Genomic DNA, 22,074 nt, shown 5'->3' with positions numbered 1-22,074 from the left:
AGAGTTTAATCTCTTAAATAAGCTTGTAGACTTCAAGGAATAATTGAGTGTTATAGTATTTAATAGAAGGAGACATCTTTGTTGTTGATAACTGGGCCCAAGGTAAAGGAAAATGTCTAAACCTCATCATGTTATGTATTGATTTGGCTCAAATTGAAAATATTTGGATTCTATTTTCATTTCCTTTCTCTGTGTGTGTGTGTGTGTGTGTGTGTGTCTTTTTCTGCTCTCCGCAGGCTTGGAAATGGTTTTTGGGCCCTGTGTTCGTGTATGCATGTGAAAGAATAATTAGGTTCTGGCGATTTCAACAAGAAGTTGTCATTACCAAGGTATGCGTGTAGCTTTATGTCTGAATAAAAACCTGAGTGTAGATGAAAATTTTTTATTAGCCCAAGTTTTTAATTTGCCATTTTTATTGCAGAACTGTCTGTAATTTAGAGGTTCATCTTCTGTTCTAATAATTGCTTGTATCCTGAGCATCTTTTAGTGTGACTAATTTTACTGAAGACAGGGATCAGGGCTCCAGACTGGTACACAGAATTCTGATAAAGGTTTGCAGTACGGCACTAGAATTCTCTGTATTTCTCTTTTTTCTGGTTTTTCACTAGAGAAGAAAGGAGGAGTAAGAATACTTTTTTCTGATCATATTATTTTCTTTCACCACATAAAGATGTAGATTTTGCAAACTTACAAATAGGACATAAAGATTTTTCAAACATTCACATTTTCACATGGGATTATTGAGCAGAGAACAAGAAAACAGTCAGAAGATTCAGAACAAGAGTGGTACAGGGGATTTTAGGACAAAAAAAAAGAGCACACCTGGCCCTTTACCCTAGTGAGTGGATGCATGTTGATAGATTTTCCTGTCTTGTTATCCATCCTTGCAGCTCTTAAATTTTTAACCTCATGCTGAAAGAAAAAAGGAATAAATAGTCCAAAAAAAATCTTCAGAAGACTGAAAATTTACCAAATACTTAACCCCCACTAGTTTTTCAGAGTTTCATAGAAATCATTATATTCTAACCAGAACTAAACTGCTTTACTAATGCAATGTTAACAAAACAATACATCCCCTTGGCTGCCTTTAGAAAAGGAGATGTAGGAAAAATCGTATTTGTGTTTTAAATGGTTTTTGCATACTTGTGTTTTTAAGTTAAGTACCAAAGGATGTCAAGTTGTATCAAAACTCAGACAGTAAAACTCATGGAAACCTTCTAGGGCTATTTCTAAGGAGACCATTTAGAAGATCAGAACAAATAACAGAGGAAAGAAGGGAAGTAATAATGAAAGGCTGTGAAATGTTCTTCTGAATGGAAAAGGATGGTCCAGGTTATCTAGAAACTAGACTGTGCTCTCTTGCTTCTTGCCCCAAGAGAAGACATAGAGGACATGGATTTTTCAGAAAACAAGATGAAAATCTTCCAACAAGAAAATTATAGTTCTTTCCTGGCATAAGCAAAAAGTTATAAACTGTAATAAAAGGTTTTGAACCCTGGCAGGATGCTTCCTTGTATCTAAATCTAAACCCTTGATAGGACACAAGACTCATTAAACTAAGACAAAAGAAAAGCAAACAAATTAGCGAAACATTTTAGAGTGAGTTGGAAGATTTTTTTTTTCACTCAGCATGCATAAGTAAATATTCATGTCCATTCACAAGAGATTGAGAAAAGATACAGATAACTGACAAACAAGACAAAGTCTTTCTAGAATTTTTTTTTAATGGGGAGATAAGGTGGTGAGCCATTTTAACTCTGAGCGCAATACATGCTGTTCATGGCATGTCAACTTGGAGTCTCTTGGACCTGGTTAACTGCCGTGGCAAGCCTCATATTTTGAGCCACAGAGTCACATGCCGGGCACCACATAGCACCTTCCCAAATGTCAGCCATGGCAGTCAGGAGGATAAACTTCATTCTTACTTAATCACAAACTCAGATATAAAAATGGTGACAAGTATCATTGGCAACTCATAGCCAATGGCCTGAGCAAATCATACCATCAAAAAAAAAAAAAAAAAAAAACCTAATTCTAAAAATCTTAGATGGACAAAAACCAACCTTCATTTCTTTCTCCTTCCCTGGAGCGCAAAGGCAAAGGACTGTCTTGTTGTAATGTAGGTGATTAGTCACCCATCTGCAGTTCTGGAACTCCAGATGAAAAAGCGTGACTTTAAGATGGCTCCAGGGCAGTACGTCCTCCTCCAGTGTGCGGCCATCTCCCTGCTGGAATGGCACCCGTTCACCCTCACTTCTGCGCCCCAGGAGAACTTCTTCAGTGTGCACATCCGGGCAGCAGGAGACTGGACAGAAGCTTTATTTAAAGCCTTTGGAGCAGAGCGACATGCCCTCCAGGTGCCTTGCAGCCTGCCAAGGTGAGAGTCCATGCCTCTTTTTTGGTGGTACCAGGGACCAGATTCCAGACCTTGCATTTTCTAGGCAAGCACTTATTGCACTGAGCTATCTCCCCAGCCTCCCATTCCTCTTTTATGTCTCAATCACAAGACTACAAACAGTAAAGTATGTAATGCATTAACATCCTACCACATTTGGCAATGTCTTTATGTTAAGCTATAAGCTTGAGTTCATTTTTTTTTTGAATCTGAGAATCTACATAAAAAATTATAATGTAGGAGACTTCTAAGAGAAGCAAGTATATTTTAGATTTTAAAAAAAATACAAATGTTCAACACAAGTAGGCAATGATCCAGAAAGAAGGAACATTTTGCTTCCCTAACTCCAAAAGCATCTCTTATCTAATTATACACTGCCTTCCATGAGTCAGGCAACTCTGAAAATTCTTTTCTATTGCAGTCTGAGGTTCTCAGAAGATAGTTGTTATAGTTTGGCTGTGGACAAAGGATTTTATGTTCCGGTCACGTCAGTTTCAGGGCCTACTCTGCTCCTGTAAGCCTTTATCTTAGTGGATTCTTTATCTCCACCATGCTACTTCCAAGTAAAGACACATCCTAAGGTACTGGGGTGGAGACCCCAACACTTCCACTGGAGGATACACTTCAACCCACAAAAAAGCCTGAACGCAGGATAGAAATCCCAGGGGAAATGATAACTCCTGTCATTTTTAAACAAATAATGATATAGAGTCAATTCCTATTACTATTCCAGATTACTTCTAATTTTCAAAGAACCTGATATTTCAAAAGAAACATCAAGAGATTCCTACGTCTGCCATCCTTAGAGGGACAGCATCTATGACCCTGGGAAAGCACAGTATCAGTACCTTTGGGATGGAATTTCCTGAAGGTGGGCACTGTCCTTCATCTTGTGTATCTCTAGGGACTAGTATAGTGTCTGAGACATGGTGGGTAAAGAATAAAGATAAAATAACATAAAAAGTAAATTCTAGATGCAATAGGGTTTCTTCAGCTCATTGAACTTGGAAAATATTTATTGGTAACAAGTACCATTATAAGTGTAAGGCATAGAATCTAATCAAGGCTGAGTGTGGTGGCACACGCCTATAATCCCAGCACTCGGGAGGCTGAGGCAGGAGGATTGCTACAAATTTGAGGCTATCTGAGGCTACATAGTGAATTCAAGGACAGTCTGAGCTACATAGAAAGACCCTATCACAAAAAAAAAAAAAAAAAAAGGATCAGATGGAATCGAATCCCTTTCCCTCTCCCACTGGATACAGGACTGTAAGTGTATCACACTGGAGACAAGCACATTTAGTCACAGGCCTTCATTTCAAACGTTGACACCAAAGAATGGCATGATAAATTGGGCACAGTGACGCATACCTGTAATCCCAGAACTCTGGGAGACTGACTCACGAAGCCTGCACGTTCTAGCCCAGCCTAGAACATGGTATTAAGCCAGGCATGTGCATCATCTGAGCAAACCAGAACCCCAAATTGATGACATCTGACTATTTCAGTAAGAACAATTTCTTGGGTTTTTTTTATGATGGATGGTAAGAAATGTAATAAACATCCAAATTTACAGTACAAATATGTAAAATTGGGAATAAAGTAGGTACACGCACACACACGCGCGCACGCAGTGTCTGACTGCTTCTCTGGTCTCTGCCCGCTCCTGGGCACTGCTGCGATCCACACCCTCTCTCCGTTTGCCAGCCTGGCTTCTGCTTCGTGTGCACACAGCCACTGAGCCGGGCAGCCCCCTCCCTTCACCAACCAGCCAGCACTTCAGTCTCCCTGCAAGGCCTGACGGGGGCGGGGGTCCTTCTCCTCAGCGTTTGGTTTCTGGCGGTGGAGCGCACCCTCCCAGGGGCAGCCCAACCAGATCCGCTCCCCGCGATCCTCCGCGGGCTCCTCCGCTCCGCCTCCTGTTCCTGCACTGGTGTGGCCACTGCACCCAGTTATGTGTATTTATAGCCTTCCCTTCCCTCTGCCTTCCTCCATCTTTTGATCCCTTTCCCATTTGAAAAGGATTTTGGTCCCTAGTTCCGATTACTGCTCTCTTATTTTGCTCTTTATTAATATTCTGGGTCTCTCATGGAAGAGAAACCATGTGATATTTAAGCTCATGTGTCTGATTTATTTCACTTAACATTGTGATGTCTAAGAACACCCACACATTCTTGTTTTCAAGTATATATAACTATACCTCCTGAATTCCATCCCATGTTTCTTTTTTCTTGTTTGTTTGGGGTTTTGTTTTGTTTTGTTTTGTTTTGTTTTGTTTTGTTTTCAGTTCCAGGAATTGAACCCAAGTCCTCACCACTGTTGGGCAAGTACTCTATCACACATCTACTACATTCCCTAGGAATGCCATTAGTCACCTCCCTCCGGTATCCATGTGTTGCGCTGCCTCCTTGTGTGTGCTTAACAGCACCCACACCCCACTCCAGTAACCTTGCAGTCTCTTCTCTTTGATCTGAAAGCCACTGACTCATCTGACCTTCCCTTCCACCGTCACTTCTGTGGGGCATGTCATAAAATTATATTTATAGGTATTCATCACGTATAACAGGATTTGAAGTGGAGCTACATTACATGTACATGTATATATTATGCTAAATCTCGCTAGTAAACCATTATGTTCCCTCACATAATTAACGTTTTTGTGATGAGTGTACTTAAAATCTAGTCACTCTACTTTTGAACACATAATATGCCATCATTCCCCACAGTCACCACAGTCACCTTGCTATACATAAATATCTCCTGAACTTCTTCTTCCCAACTCACTGTGATTATGTAAACTCTGGACATCATCCCCCACTTTTCTTATCACTACCTTGGCCTCTGAATCTCCTCCAAGCTCCTCCATGTAGCACAGAAGATAGTTTCCTTCTTTGTTCTTTTTCAGGTTGAATGGCATCCCATTGCATGCACACTCCACACTTGCTATCTGTCCGCTCGCTGGTGGGCAGGCTGCTCACATTTCATCCTCTGAGCCTGCTGACCTCAGGGCCTTTGCTGTGGCTGTGCTTCCACCCTGAATGCTGTCCCCAGCTGTCTCCTCAGATTTCCTTCTGGTGAGGCTTTCTTCTCCCTCCCAGTATGAAATGACCTCTAGCCATTCCCTGTGCCTCACACACAGGCCACAGCACCTAGTAGGCACTCAGTGTACACTCCTGGATTGACTAAAAAACATGAGTTGTTAGAAAAAGGCAGCTTTCTCTATTTTGTTAAATTAATTTGCCCTCCATCTCTACATATGTGCAGGCATATTTACTTAGCAGAAAACTTTCAAAATCAAAACTAGAATTTTTTTAAGTTTTTTTTTTAAGTTTGAAATACAACAGATCAGAATTTTATTGTACTAGCTTGGATGATTTTACAGTTCCATATTGTTTTAATTTGACACTAAATTAGCCATGTTGGTGGGAGTACCACATCTCTTCCCTGATCTGGACTTAAGAACGATTAACTCTATTCTATGATCCAAGGGGAAAGTGGTAGTGGAAGTCAAAAGGAGAAGAAAGCCTAGTCCAAGAGCTAGGGGATGTCTTGCTCTGAACCCAAGATAAAGGACTTTTTAGGTGAAATGAAGTCCTTTCTCAGCATAGTCACTCAAGTGCCCAGCAGTACAACCTCAGCACAGAGCAGGATGGCCTGGGTTTAAAGTGTAGCATTGGGTAAGTGCATAGAACACCTTGGCTCAGTTTCCACCTCCGTACGATGAAGATGATAACAAAAGTACTTAAGGTGAAGCTTAAGATTAACCATAAAACTTCAGCTAAAAGACCTAGCACCATGCATGCGTGGCACATGCTAAATGCTCAAAAAAAGTTAGCTACATCTGTAAAAAATGATGCAGACCTCTCCTATCCCAACACCGTGGGCAGTTGAAGTAAGAGGATCACAAGTTGGAGGCTAGCCTTAGCAAAATCTTGCCTCAAAATAGAAAGTTTTGGGCCTGGGAGCTAGCTCAGCAGTGTAAACACCTGCCTGGCAAAACCAAGGCCCTGAATTCAATCCCTTCTACCAAAAAAATAAATAAACAAACAAACAAAAAAGAAATAAAGCTTTTTGGAGAGCAAGGGCTGTCACTCTGTGTGGAGGTCCTGGATTGATCTCCAGTACTACACGAACACACACAGTGTTAACTACAAACATTACTAGTACAGTGAGAATATTGACATGCCCCATAGAAATGACAGTGGAACGGAAGGTCAGATGAGTCAGTGGTTTCTCATCTCAGAGAGAGAAGATTGCAAGGTTACCAGAGAGAGGACAGGTGCTGTTAAGCACACACCAGGAGGCAGCCTCATACATGGATACCAGAAAGAGGTGACTCTAATGGCATTCCTAGAGGATGTAGCTCAGAGGTAGAGCACTCACTTAACATTAGTGAGGACTTGGGTTCAATTCCTGGTACTGAAAACAAAAAAAAAACTTGGGATGACAATCAAGGAGATACATCTGCACGTACTTAAAGACAAGAATGTGTGGATATACTTCAATATCATCATGTTAAAATAAATAAACCAGACACGTGAGCTTAAATGTCCCACGGTTTATCTTCTAGGAGAAACCCAAACTATAAATAAAGAGCAAAATAAAAGAGAAGTAATGGGAAATAGGGAAATAGATCCCCTTTGAAAGGGAACAGAATCAAGAGATGGGAGAGGGGAGCGAGAAGGATGCCAGGGAACAGGGATGAATTGAGACATGTTGTGTCCATGGACCAACTCGCCACGAGGAATGTAAGCATTGTAGTCCACCAACATGTACTAAGGTAATGAAAAGTAAAAACAGAAAAACAAATGTGGACAAAGGAGACCATTGCAGACTATGAGAGGTCTTAAAGAAATGGGGAATTTGGCCCCCCACAGAGTAACAGGGTGTCATGACAGCCAAGGTCAACTAGCAGCCTGGGATACCAGAAAGGAGAAAGACCCAGAATAGGTTTCTCAGAGAGATGAAAGGTGAGAGCTGTCTAGAGGCAGATCTCAGTCAGACAAGATTTAAAAAATCATCTTGAGTTCACAATTGCAGAAACGGAATGAGGAGCTCTACTGTTTAGCATGGGAATATGATCTATTGTCAGAGACATAGAAGAAAGGATACTCAATCTCAAATATGTCAGAATTTATTATATATTTTGGTGAGTTTTAGGATTCAAGTCTCCTTCAGATTTAATTGATAGGATTTTTAAATTGGTGTGAAATAAATCCTAAATATGACTAATCAACAATAAGACATTTTAATTTGTGAGCATATTTTTCCTCCCTCTTTCTTGTAATAACCTTTACCTAATTATTTATAAAATAACCTACATTGGGTGAAGTTTCTAACCTTTTCTAGTTAATGACCTTTTATTTTTATTCTTCCATTTCCATATATCAATATGTAATAAAGCCTTATTAATTAAGATTAACAGAAGGAGAGTTAATTTGAATTATTAGGAAGCCTTGAATATGGAATATTTTAAAATAAATCCAATTGAACTTTGAGGAACACAGAGTAAAACCCATGCAGGCCACCTCTGCTGCCTTCCACAGACGCTCCTCAGGGAATGATTCTGAATAACTTAGAAACCTTTAATTAGCATATCTTTGTTCATATGTAAATGTGTACTTTTGGAATAGTTGGGGTTATTTAATACAGTCTGCTGACTGAAATATTTTAAATATTCCTTTTAAAAATGAGTCAACAAAATATTGTTGAACAGCTCCATGCTGGGTGGCGCAGGCGGTGATCAGTGACAGGTCTCGCTCCTACTGCCACAGACCTGAGAGCCTAGCAATCAAGATAGGCATAAGCCAGATCCTACACACACGCGCACACACAATCCCCATAAAATTACAACTGCCATGAGGATTATAGAGCACGTGGTGTTATGAATTATATAACAGGATTTAACCGAAGTTAAGAAGTCCAGGAGGACTTCCCCAGGAAATCATGATTGGATGGGAAGTCTTAGAAAGGTAACTATTTAGTCATATAAGGGAAGATGGAGGAATTGGGGCAGAGTACTCCAAGTGAAATGATTAGCACACACAAAGACCCTGTGGCAGAAAGCACTACTACATATTTAGGTAATAGAAGAAAAACCAATGTGAGGAGCTAAAGAAGCGTCCAGGGACCACCCCATGAAAGACCATCTTGTATATTCAAGGAATATGCTTTATCCTTGTAAAGAAAAATTTCTTAAGCGAAAGCATCTTGGCATTCCCTGGTTTTATTATCACAGTTTCTAAATGAGCGTAATCTGGATTAGTGAGTTTTAGAAGTTATATATAACTGAAAAGTGTTTCAACATAACATTTGTTCCAAACTAATGGCTTCCACTGGGTCAAAATTACATAAACACACTGAACCATGTGGTCAAACAAATGAAAACATGGAGAATTACATTAGGAAAAGGAAAGACAGGCCACCTAAATCCTCTGGCTTCTTCTCCACTTCCTGTTCCTCTGGGCTACATTGATGCTGGGAGCCAAAACACACTCCATAGAGCCATAGGAAAAGCATGGCATGTGGAAAAGGCATGGGCTACCTCAGGAGAAGTCTGGCTCTGTCCTTCCATGCTGGCATGTGGCCAGGATGACCTGGTCTCCCTACCATGAAGTAAATCCAAAGTCTTCATTTTTAACCCAAGCTCCATAGCAGAGGGCATTTTTGAACACATAGATAATCTCTCCGCACACATTTGTAGGCATAGCCTTCCAAAAGCCCTGGCACAAGACAGTTTATACGTGAGAGCAAGGTGCTCTGAAAGTCAGACAGGCTGCGCTCTGTGATTCCAGGCTGGCGGTGGACGGGCCGTTTGGGGCCTCTCTGACAGATGTGCTCCACTATCCTGTGAGTGTGTGCATAGCAGCAGGGATCGGAGTCACTCCCTTCGCCTCACTTCTGAAATCTCTGTGGTACAAATGCTGTGAGGCACCACAGCACCTGAAGCTGAGCAAGGTATGCACAAATCATTCGTTCACCCTTCCATGGAGTAAAAGGTTCAATGTCCTTATATCTATCATCTGTCAATTCTTGGGGAGGATTTTAATTAACTATGAGGGATAAACTCAAGGGTCCTTAACTATACTTACGTTCTTAAAAATCTCCATTCGGTATCACTTTTATGAGAAGGGTTATGTCTAATCTTGTTAAGATGACAAGACATAAATTTTATTGCTTCATTGCCATTATAGGACATGTAATTGCTCATCTCAATAAAATATGGACAGGCTGCAAATGGTGACGTGACTGGGCTAGAGTTGGGGACATTAGCAGGCAGCATTCCTCTTAGTCTCTTTTAATAAATACCATGGCTACAAACATGCAATTCCACCTCTTTCCTTCATAGCCACTATTCGGACACACTGGCCTGCTTCCACTGCTGTTTCTGTCCAGCTCTGAAGCTCTCTTTTGTCATTTCTTGCATGTTCCCTAAGTAGGTGTCTTCCCTCTTTTGTCCTATCTAGAGTCTCCATCCCATGCTTTGCCTCTGTAGGGGTGAAGGGCTATCTTTCCACCCTTTGAAGGTTTGATCATGGGAGTCCATGGAACAGATACCAGACAGGCTGGCAGAGCAAAGGTGTACAGAGGTGGCAGCGTGGAAGGACACACAGGAGAGCATACAAAGTATGAAACTCAAAGAAGGGCCAGATGGACGAAGCTGAAATTCTTTCATAGGGGAGAATGGAGTTGGGGCTGCAGGAGACTGTAGACAAGAGTCAATAACATTCTAGGGAAGTGAACAGACCCAGGCCCGTCTGGTTCTCTCCATGGCATGATCAACATGTAGTGGACATGAGAGCTCCAATCTCACTGAGCCCTGCTGTGGTCCATGGTATTGTAGGAGACTGTGGGGTCTCTGGTCAGACTCTGCACCTGACTTCTGCTCCCCAGAGATTCTGTCTGATCAGCCCTCATTGAAGAACGGCCTTCAGTGTATCAGTTCACCCCTAACAGTCCATCTCCAAAGGAGAATTTTAATTAAAAAAAAAAGACAGGGCCAGCAAGATAGCTCAGCAGACTAAGTGCCTGCTTAGGCAAGCACAGGGACCAGGGTTTGATTCCCGGTCCCATATGCCACACGAGCCCCACCCCCAGGGCTCACTGAGCCAGTGACTGAGCCTGGCATGATAGCACACACCTGAAATCCCAGCTCTGGGGAGGCTAAAAACAGGAAGATCTACAAGTCTGAGCTGTGTAGTGAGACCCTGTATCAAATACATAAAAAATAATAAATAAATAAGACAAACAAATAATGGAAGAATAGAGTTGTACTATTCAAATGTAGATAAAATTCTATGACCATTAATTATATCCACCAAATATATAAATAGATCACTAGTACTAATACTAATACTAATACTAATACTAATACTAATACTAATACCATCCTAGATTTATCAAGCATTTATTACCTACCAAGTGGTGAGCTTGGTAATTTATATACTCTGCCTCGCACCATCTTTATAAGGTACTTGCTTTTCATCCCCACTTTACAAAGTCAATCACAAAGCAAACACGAGTATTAGGACCATCTTTTTGGGGAAGGTGGTGGGGGCTACTAAGAATTAAATTCAGAGCCTCTTGCTAGCCAAGCAGGCACTGTGCCACTGAGCTAAACCCCAGGCCCTGGACCATCTTATTAAATTGTCATAATAATTCTCCAGCTAAAGTTCCCAATCCCTATTTTACAATGAGGATCCAGAAACACAGAGCGCTAGTGAATACTAGCACTAGAATTTGAGCCTAGGTCCTTCTGGTTTCAAATGCCATCTCCTTTTCTATAGCAAAACAACTACTGTTTTGTATTTCTGGATCTCAGAACAAAATGTCATTATGGTTTATGATGACTCTTCAGCCTACCCAAACACTTCCTTTCCTCTTGCTGTCAAGCAAGTTAAGCTCACGGTCTCATAGATTCCATTAAGCGAGGTCACATCGTGTTCCAAGCAGAGATGGTGTGATAGTGTGTCTCACTTCTACCTACTTCTTAATTTTTTTTTTTTTTAATTTTCCTTTTTTGCATTTAGTACAGGGTCTACAAGGTCTCAATACACAGATCGGACTCGTAGTGATTCTCCTGTTTTTCAGCCTCCCAAGTGCTGAGATTACAGGTTCGCACCACCATGTCCAGTCTCAAGCACCAGCTCAGCGAGCCCCAGTGGGCGGGGCCAGCACAGCACCCTGGGGGTGAACCCTGGTCACTGCGTCTGAGTAAGCAGGCACTGTAGTCCGCTGAGCTATCTGGCTGGCCCTTCCAGCTACTTCTTAACAATACTTTTTCAGCACCTACTGTGTGCCAGGCTCTCTTGTTCTGACATGAAGTATCTTTCACACCTGAACTGCAACAACTAGAGTCACACCTCACAGTAGCCTCTCCTTTTTCTCTCCCTTAATTGCCTCTTTACATTCCTCCTCTTACACCATTTACCTTTATGTCTGGTACTAGGATTCACAAAATATCTTATTTCCCTTAGTAGACTATTAGGTCTCTGGAAAAGTTTCCTCCGGACATCTTTATTAGTGGATACACGTGAGATGTAAGGCCACTGAATTAGGGCCAGAGAGCGTGTTCCTGATTTCCACTTCAAAGCTGCTTCATGAAAGAAGAGAAGTTTTCATGCGATTGAAATTTTAGGCTGAGACTTGTACTTAAGATCCAATTCCTGAGAGTCCACATGCAGAAGAACAAGTTTAAGAAGTTTTTCTCTTTTGAACTATGGGGTGTGTGTGTGTGTGTGTGTGTGTGTGTGCATGTGAGAGAGAGGGAGAGAGCAGCTATCATTAGGCTTATGTAACTAATATTTGTTGGGGCCACCCACATGCTTTTGAGATATAAATGCTGCTCCTTCCACTAAACTGTCAGCATCTATATAATCTTGAAAGTGCAGCAGAGCAAAGTAGTACGTATTTATCCAGCAGCTTCTTCACAATTTCACGTCTGAGCTACAGTTTTCAGGCTGCTGTCTTCCGCAACAAGGAAGAGAGAAAAACACAACAGGATTCCAGAGCTGGAATTTTAGGTGCAGATGGTTAACTCTGGCTCAGTAGGATTTTCTCCTCCTTGTGCTAGTTGGCATAAAGATATACCTTTTACAAAACAGCCTCCAGCTGCAGGTCTACACACACACACACACACACACACACACGTCCCAAACTTTTCTCCACTTTATTTCTTTTTTAATTAATTTTATTGAGAAACAAATAGCAATGAGACAGTCTTAAAAAGGGTTAGTAGGACAGTTTCAATAATTAATACATTGCATATTGTTGTCTTCTTAGTGGTTATTCATAGTACAAGATGTAAACATGATATCTGTCCACAAATGCTGTTAGTGCAAATCTTTCTTCTCATTCAATTGAGAGAAAGTAGCTGTATATCTATCCTATTTTGAATATAGAGATACAAAATGGTCCTTCATTTATATTCCCTTTTTTGTTTAGTTTTTTCGGAGATGGGTATTCCATTGCCATTTATATAATGTAGGTGTGTGAATTCAGCAAAATATTCCAATATAGTCCAGTAGTCCATAATAGTAGTGGGTTATCCATAGGACTGGCAATGTCAGAAGTTGTTGAGTTGAGTCTTTTACAGCTCAACATATTAATATGGCTTTACTTTTTATATCTCATTTTTATACTTTTCTGCTGGATGGTTAAGACCAAGATAAAGCAAGACCTATATAACGAGAAATGTAACTTCTGTATCTGCCAAGGTCAGTCAAATCCCCTCAGGATTTACCCTGAAACCCTATATGGCAGTTTGTAGATAATTTGTTTGTGTCAGCCATGTGGATGAGTCACGGCCATTGCTTGACCAATTTGCTCTCTGTGAAAGCCTGAGAGAATCTTTTCTCTCCATGTGACTCTCTTAGGCACACTCTACATCATCAGTCACTTTCCTTTGTGACCCCCCCCATAATCTCCTTGATCAGAAAATCTGGGACAAAGTTACAGGATACTCTTAATTTTGCAAGCAATATATTCTTTAGCATTCTCTGCATGTGATTCTAAGTAAAATGCACACGTTAGGTGAGACACCAGCTGTTTCTTTGGGGTCATAAGCAATACTTTCTATTTGAACTGGATGTGGCTTTGTTTTGATGTGCTTTGTTGTTGAGGGGGCATATTGGTACAACTTAGATATACACAATGATAGCATTCATCATAGGGAATTTCTATCTGTACAGGATGTATTTTGGTTCTTGTTTTTCTCCCATTCACCTCCCCTCCCTTCAACTCTTCTTCTCCTTATTTACAAAATATTGGTTTCCATTGTTTCCTTCTATTCTCTTTCTTCTTGTCCCTTCTTTCTTTTTCTCCTTCGGCTCTCTTGTTCCCCTTCTCATTGAACATTTTCTTCCTATTTCCCAAAATCTATGCTACATTATGGTCTTCATTTGCACTTTCGGCTCCTCACACCAGAGAAATAATGTGGCATTTAAACATATGTGTCCAGTTTATTTCACTTGAGAGTATAAACCTGATGTTTTAAAAGTCCTTTGTTTTGATCTTTTTTTAGATAAAGGAGGAGGTGGGGAGAGCAGTGGAGAAAAAGGGTCAGAGAGGGACCCCTGAGAAGATGAAATAACAATAGTTATAATGATGGCTAGCTGGGAACAAAGTGGAAAATAGTCAGGACACATTAAAGGGATATTTTCAACACAATGCAGAAGTAAGAGGCAGATGAGCGTTTTGTGCCCCTGTGGGTGAGGGAGGGGTGCAGGTGGGAGAGAAGTCTCTTATGCAGTTCGGAAGAAGTCAAGTGCTGAGGGGTATAAATGCCCTGTAGCAATCAAAGTCCTCCAGCTCCTACCTAACGGGTATGATTAATTCTACATCATACTCAATTTGCGAAAAGAGCTCTTGAAAAAAATTAGGACAGTTTGCTTGTGCAAACTGTCAAAATGATGAATGAAATAGGTGTGCATGAATGGGGCGGGAGGAGGAAGACTGCTGACATAAATATATTGGCTTACACATTTTGGTTCTCCCTAATATCACAGCCACGTAGACGGAACTAAGGGAATGGGCAACTAGAGGATTCAGTTCATTTTCTTAATGCATATGTAATCTTCAGACTACAATAAAACAGATTATAGAAAAACTGAGATAATCTAATTTCTCCATAAATTGTCTCTCTTCATCAACTCAATAATAGATAATGGTGATAATGGGTATTTATAGTGTGTCCCATGCAAAATGGCCTTTGGGTTCTTAACCTAATATAATAAACAGATAATTCAAATAAAAAGACAGCGCAGGCCAGTGGGGAGCGAGGGAAAGAGGCCAAGAAAGACAAAATCCATACTCTACTTAAAGATATTAATAAAACAAAGAAGAGCCTGCTCTCTTTTCTAATGAATGAAAAATGCATTTAATTTAATCTGTTTAGTTTCAGAAATTATTTACTTTCACTTTCCCTCATAGTGGAGCTCTGGCCTCCCCTGGAATCGATCATCTCTCCTAACCACCCGGAGCTTTAATCAATTGGGCTGGGTGGCATGAGGCCATGCCCATATCTCCTGAAGACACATGGCTCCCTTCTTTCATTTCACATGTTAGAGGACCTTAGCACCCTCTAGGCTTCACCAGTGTGCTGTGGAGAAGTACCAACATTGTTTTTAATATTATGGCTTATTAACCATACAAGCCACACATGACTATAGCCTCCTCACAAAAGATCCAAGTAAAACACAAAGTTAAAAATCCCCTTTCATTCCCTTTCTCCCCTCACTAAATACTGCCCCAAAATTCCCCCATGAAACAGGTCAATGGGTCTTACTCAATCCATGTTCATTGTGCTCAGACATACAGAACTATATGGTACATGCATGCAGGGTGTGACAGTTAAGCTTGATTATGTCAACTTGATTGGCTTTAAAGCTGTATAGGATTTTGTATTCTTTTGTAAAGTCTAGACAGATCATAGAGGAGTGACCTATGACCCCATGACTCTATCTGGTCCCTTGCTCCTTCCTTTCAATAATATTTCCCTGCTCTGCTTCCCAGCCACCACGAACTAAGAAGCTTTTCTTCACCACACTCTTCCACCATGATGTTTCTGCAGTGAAGCCAGCCTCCCATTCACTGGATTCCTGGAGCTATAAGCCAAATTAAACCTCTCCATCTTTAAGATGTGGGTGTTGGGTATTGTGTCTCAGCAATAGGAAAACTGACTAATACACAGAGGACGTCATTTTTATGTAAATATGTGTATGTGTTTGTACTGTGGAAGGAGAATGTCTATTTTGACCTAATCTCCTTGCACTACTGAAGAATTCTTACAAAGAAGCCCAGATTTGGGGACCATGAACATTAGATACTCAAGAGACACTACAGCATAGTGTCACTGACAACTAGGTCCTCTGTGATGGACATGGATGAATTGGGTCAAGCGATTAGTGCCTGGGAATGACATAACAGTGAAGACCTATGCCAGGTCACATAGACAGAGAACCCCAATGCAGAGTTCTAGAGTGGCCTTCTAAATTGTCTAAGCATTCACTTTATGAATGTAGGTCTACTTTTGTTACCATGAAAGTTCAGAACTTTCATTATTTTACTGCAGATGACTTCTTAATAAAATCTTTTACAGTAACCTGAGGTATATTGAGCCTCTAATATTAGCTACAGAATTCTGAAAGTTATGCTTTGCACTGGGAACTCGTTTTAAGGTATGTTTTATTTTTGGAGACTCAGGTGGGGATAGGGCTGCAAAGCAAAGATCACAGAGCAGGAGCCTATTGTTTGGAACACTTTGTCTTCCATTGACCAGGTCCTTTCTATGGCGTGAACTGCAGAGGTGGAACTCTTGTGTCACTTCACAGGGAGTGACCTCTACCATTAGACAGATGTAAGTCAAAGTAAATAATTCTCTTTTTCTGTTCAAAGTATTTTTTTTAATTTTTCTTTTCTGCCTGAAGCATGTCTACTAGGCCTACCTATTTTGTCTCCATAGTCTCTGGTATACAAGCCACCAGAGTCACTTATAAGTCAGTTATGAAGGGAAAAACACACAAAGCCATTATGAGGAAGCAAAAAGTATAAAGGCTTGGCAAACACTGAGAACACAGGCACACAACTATGCCAAAGAAAGTAAGGGCAGGAATAATTGATGTTTGAAAAGAATATGAGTATGGAGGAGGCTAAGATGTGGGTACTTTTCAAATAAGAGAGGCTGAGAAAAGTTTTCCTTTAAAGACTATGTTTTGTTTTTTTATTCATATAAGAATGTATTTGAGGTGCATTCCGTGAAGCATGGGAAAGAGATAGAAAGAGAATCAATGTTTTTGTTCTCCATGAAATGCCCACTGTCATGTGCCGAAATAAGATAGCTTACAGGGGACAAGAAGAGGGACAGTGAATTCAGCCAACACACCTTAGTCCACAGGGTTTTCACCTCCTGGGGAGCAAAGCAAGGAAATGTAGAGGCTTCTAAGGTGCTCAAAGAATTACTTAGATTAAGTGCCCAGCAAAGCGCAAAGAAAGGCAGTGGTATTCAGCGCCCACATTGATATCTAGTCAACTGCTTCTCAGCTCCCATTCTTCCTCCCTTGCCTCCCACACTCTTACTTCACTCTGCTCTCAACCCAGTAACCAGAGGGAATGAAGGCTGCAAACCTGTGATTGTGACTCACTTCCCTAGACATCCAGTGGCACCTCCTTCCTCTCGCAGTTCTGCAGTATCAGGGCTTTCCCCTGCTGTCCCACCTCCAGCGCTGGACTCCAGCCACATCCACCTCCTGACTCTACCTGGAGAGGTTCGAGTGAGTCCTCCCTTTCCTCCTTCCACCCTCTGCAGAGCTCCACACACACACACACATCCATGTGGTTTTCTTACACTTGTAGACTTTGCTACATGTTCTTCCTTCAGTGAGGCCTCTAAGAGTGTTCTGTGATCCTTCCCAGCCTGCATGTTGTTTGGTGTTTATCACAACCTGACATAGTCCATAATTCACTTGGTTTACCATTTTTCTTCTCCCTCTGATATAGAAAGTATAGGGACAGGGATGGAGGGCTTTTGTCTACTTTTATTTTTCCAGAATGGTAGAATAGTATGACAGGAAGTATTCAGGAAAGATTGGTTGAGGCTGCGAATGAGTAGGTGACAGAATGCCACTGTCCTAGTGGGATTCTCTGGCGTTCCCCAGAGTGAACCATTGACTCAGTTCTGCACTGAAAGCCAACTTCCATTTGACCATTTGAGCCAGCTATATCTTTCCTTAGTATATCTTCACAAGAATTAAAAACATCATACTATAATGATACCTGAATATCCAAGTTTATAACAGTGCAATGCACAACAGCTGAGCTTTATAAATGGCCTCGCAGCTCACCAATGGATGAATGGATTATAAAAAGGTGATATATGTGCACACAATGGAATATGATTTATCCATAAAGAAAAACAAAGTTATATCGCTTGCAAAAAAAGATGAAAACTACTAAAAAAATTTGAAGTGCTTGCTTCAGCAGCACATATACTAAAAAAAATTTCAAAAATAGATGAAACTTGAGACCATCATCCTAAGTGAAACAAGCTAGACTCAGAAAGTTAAATACATCATGTTTTCTCTTATATGTGAAACCTAAAATATTAATTAATTAATTAATTAATTAAGGGAAAGGCAACAGGAAACTAGAAGGATACATTTTTGGAGATGAAGAAAGTGACCGGATACAAGGAAGGAGAAACTAGAGAGAGGGAGAAAGGGATTGAAAATTATTAAAACTGTTACACACTTGTACTAATTCTCCAAAGTAAACCTCACTATTCTATATCACATTCAATTTAAAAAATGCTTCAGTGAATGCTCTTCTCTATTCATCATAATGCTGTCATCTTTGCTCAACATCTGATTATTAAAAAAAATTAATATAAGAGTAAAAACAAAATCTGCAGCCAGAAGAGGCTATGCACTGGAGCCTGCAGGAAGAGCTGAGAGCCCAGAGAAGGGAGGCAGTTCTTTGGGGACTTAACCGTGCTTAGGGATTGAGAGATCCTTTGTCCTGCTGTTAATATTTTAAGGGCCCTTGGAACAGGAGCTGTCCAGCAGATAATACCTTCTAATTCTTGAGAGAAACGGTCTGATCCTCATGAGCTTTTGGTCTTCTTGACTATTGATATTATAACTTCCTGCATAAACCAAAAGGGACTAGGCAGGAAGATGATCCTTGAAATACATTCTGTAATTTTTCTTATTCTCATGAATTTGATCTATTAATTAAATCTCCTCTATAAATCTGATTACATGCTTGTGAGCTTGCAAGCTGCGTGGCAGAGACAGGGAGAAGAGTACACTGAGTACTGAGGGAGCTGCTCCTAGGTGGGACCATCCCAGGCAGCGCCTGGATTTGACACCAGCCCCCAGAGATGTTGATAAGCCCCAGAGCTGTCTCTGCAGAGAAGGGGGGCGCGGTAGTGTGCTGCAGGGGGTAGGAGTGTGAGAAAAAATAATCCAAGAATTAACAGATTTCTCTCCTGTGGTTTCTTCTAGATGCAATTATCTGAAACTACAAGCACAAAACTAAGCTTTTCTTTCACAAATCCAAACCATCGCTTGTCACCTGCTATTTTTCACTCAGGAAATATTGAGAGATTTTTAAAATCTCTCCATCTTTAAAACTCTGAGAGATTTTTAGAAAGAAAGAAAGAAACTTCCTAGACATAATTTCACTGCAGAGGTTGACACACAGGCACAGCCCCTGCCTACCAGCTTTCTTGGACACTGATGGGTCTCCCCGAGAGGAAATTTCTGGCCTGTGTGGCTGGATTCTGCAATTACCATAATCTCCATTCTCCCGAAGCTATGGCTGATGAAGTGGATTAGTGCCCAAGCCTTTGGGGCCTCTAGAGAAGAGAGTTGAAATCCCGAGCTTAGGTCATAAGTAAAGATGAAGGGGGTTGGCCCAACAGCTTATCCCCTTTGGGGAACAGTGAAAAGCACAGCTAGTTATGATTATTAATCTTGTTCAGAAGAAGCACAGTGAGAAGTGTGGTGAGTTGATCCTCATCCAGAGAAGCTGGCACAGCCCACAGACTCCTGACTCTGGGTGTACTCTGGGTCTTTTCAAACAGTGTGAATATTTTTTTTTTCAAAAGAAATTGCACTGTGGTGGTTTGTTCACTTGCAGAGAAAAGCATGTTATTTTGCAGACATGCCCATTTGGGCTCAAATAATTTAATAGAGATAAAGTAGTCTGTGATTATTGGCACATTATGGAAAGAGGGATAGATCGGTTCTCCTGCCTTCTCTCTTGACAGGTGTATTTCTACTGGATTTGCCGGGATGCACAGGCATTTGAATGGTTTGCCAGTCTCCTACTCTCGCTGGAAACACAGATGCATGAACAAGGGAACACACACTTTCTGAGTTATCACATATTTCTTACTGGCTGGGATGAAAATCAGGTATTGATAAGACTTGGGAATGATCATTACTGTCTGACTTGCCTAGTATGAAGCAAAGAGAAGAGAGGTCATTTCAATAATGAGCTACATAGTTATCTAGTGGCACAGAAGAATTATTTTTATGTTTTTAAAAAGGAAAGGAGAATCAAATAAAACCATATTGGCAAGAACTATTTAAGTTATAACAATAAAAGAGCTCATGGTCATCTTACTGAGGAAAATAAAAAAGAAGATAAACAAACTGGGCTGTAGAAAAGAGTCTAGAGTTTGGAGATCTTAAATAAATTGACATTTGTCATTTCAGGGTGACCTAAACAAATAATATTGATGCGTTGTATTTTTTGTTGAGTGCCCACTTGGTTCTAATTCTCTGCTTTGAGTTGTTTAGAGTTAAAACAGAAAAACTTGCAAGTGTGAGTATTCAACTTGATGTATTGAAAAATGTGTAGTTCCAGAAAATAATGGTAGATGTCTGATTTTTCTAGAGATTTCTTTTTCTTAAGGTGTTTTTTAAATTGTGCACATATGTCTTTACGTAAGATAGAAATAATCTTCTTTTTGGGTAGGTGTTTTGTGGTATATTTTGTGTTAATGAAATATGAGGATTGAGATTATGAAAAACAATATACATCAGAACATTGGCTTTGGTAATATTTCAATTGTGATAAGATTTAATGATGATTATTCTATCTGACTCTAGTGTAACTCCTCAAATATAGGAGTTAACAATGAAGTAATTACAAAGTTTTAATCAGCACATCTGTCATAACTATCATTAAAAAATACTTTCAAGAAAAAATGTCTTTAAAACTAGGAGATTATCATTAATCACTAAATTTACAAATCAATGCACTGTCTGTGTCACACACACACACACACACACACACACACACAGAGCCTTTATAGAACTTTCTATAATTTGACTCTGCTGCACAAATAAGTCTTTGCTTGAAATTCAGTAGCACTTTAAATTTTCATGGTTTTGTTTACTGTCCTCCTTAAATATTTACTCTTCTGGGATAAAAATTTGACATTTAGCTTTCTTGGAAGCTAAGCTTGAACCACCTTAAAGAATTTTATAATGTTAATTATGTTTTCCAAATATTTTTCTTATTCAAATGGGATTTTTGACTAATAATTCATTTGATATAGACACAGTTTTGTCTTTTACTTGCTAACATCATCTAACACGGTTTCTCTTCTACTTCTGAATCAACTGATTCCAAATGCACACTTAGCCTTCTTGGTCCTTTGGGAGTTATGAGACTTGGGTTCTTGTAAGAACTGAAGTCAGTTTTGTGACAACACAACCCTACCATCTCCTGTCTCTCCACTTCTAAGAATAGAGTATAAAGCATATTGTTTTTCTAAATGCAACTAAATTAAAACAGATATCTTCTTAAACTTTTCTCATGAGATAGTGGAATTCTTTAGACTCCTGAATTTCAGGCCCAAAATCACTAACCTTAACAGTTAAAAAAATAATTGGTGCATTCTGTCAGTAAATCAAGCATCAAGAGGCAGCTTTAGAGATAGCCAATTGTCAGACTGAATTCAACAGCCTCAAAATGGCAAAATGACAAGAACAGAAGGAACAGATGGAAGGGATACTATGAAGGGCAAATCAAAAGAGTTTGGAGATTAATTGAACATTGGGCTGAGAAATATGGGATAAATATGATTTCAAATGTTTGAGCATCCGTAGTTGGCAATACCAGAGCATAAGTAAGGTAGACCACCTTTTCCCATCAAATAATGACCAAACTTCTCAGCAAGTACTTAAGGCCTTTTCCAACCGTGAGAAGCTCCATCATTTTCCCCTAGCTCCAGAGCTGCCAAAGGATGTGAGCTGTGTGCTTGAGCCTTCTACTGTGCGTGTCTGCATCTCAATATCTTTGCTCACATTCATCCCTCTCCACCTCCCAGACATGCCAGTCAATGCTTCTGCCATTTTCCTACCACCCCCCTTTGCCTGAAATCTAATTTTCAAATTATTTTGTCATAGTGGTGCTGTGACTTGCCTGATGGTATCTTGCAGCCTAGATTTTGTAGATTCCTGTCATCCACTTCCTTGGACAACTTCCATTCTTTTCAGCTGAGCCTCCTCTTCTGTGGCTCTTTCCTCAGCCTAGGAAGAAGGCCATGTAGGCAAATCAAGTTCACAAGGGGAACCTGAGGCCTGAGCACGGTCAACAGACCCATTAATGAACCGTCCAAAATAGGAAAACTCAGAGGGTAAAAAGTAAATGGAGTTTCCAAGAGGAGA

General features: G+C 40.3%; 1 protein-coding gene across 1 annotated transcript in view; it reads left to right on the top strand.

Moving 5' to 3' along the window:
* The window catches only part of Nox3 (NADPH oxidase 3), a 58,365-nt gene that overhangs the window by 24,017 nt on the left and 12,274 nt on the right, over window positions 1-22,074 (top strand). Inside the window, exons 8-11 of the mRNA XM_004628501.2 lie at window positions 237-329; window positions 2,124-2,377; window positions 9,190-9,352; window positions 19,662-19,808. Coding sequence (XP_004628558.1) covers window positions 237-329; window positions 2,124-2,377; window positions 9,190-9,352; window positions 19,662-19,808 — 657 coding nt within the window. The remainder of the gene's footprint in view (window positions 1-236; window positions 330-2,123; window positions 2,378-9,189; window positions 9,353-19,661; window positions 19,809-22,074) is intronic.

Source organism: Octodon degus, unplaced genomic scaffold (assembly GCF_000260255.1).
Source record: "Octodon degus isolate 3935 unplaced genomic scaffold, OctDeg1.0 scaffold00024, whole genome shotgun sequence".
NCBI classification, from domain to species: domain Eukaryota; kingdom Metazoa; phylum Chordata; class Mammalia; order Rodentia; family Octodontidae; genus Octodon; species Octodon degus.
The sequence above is the reverse complement of the archived record's forward strand: the minus strand, read 5'-3'. Positions and strand labels throughout refer to the sequence as shown.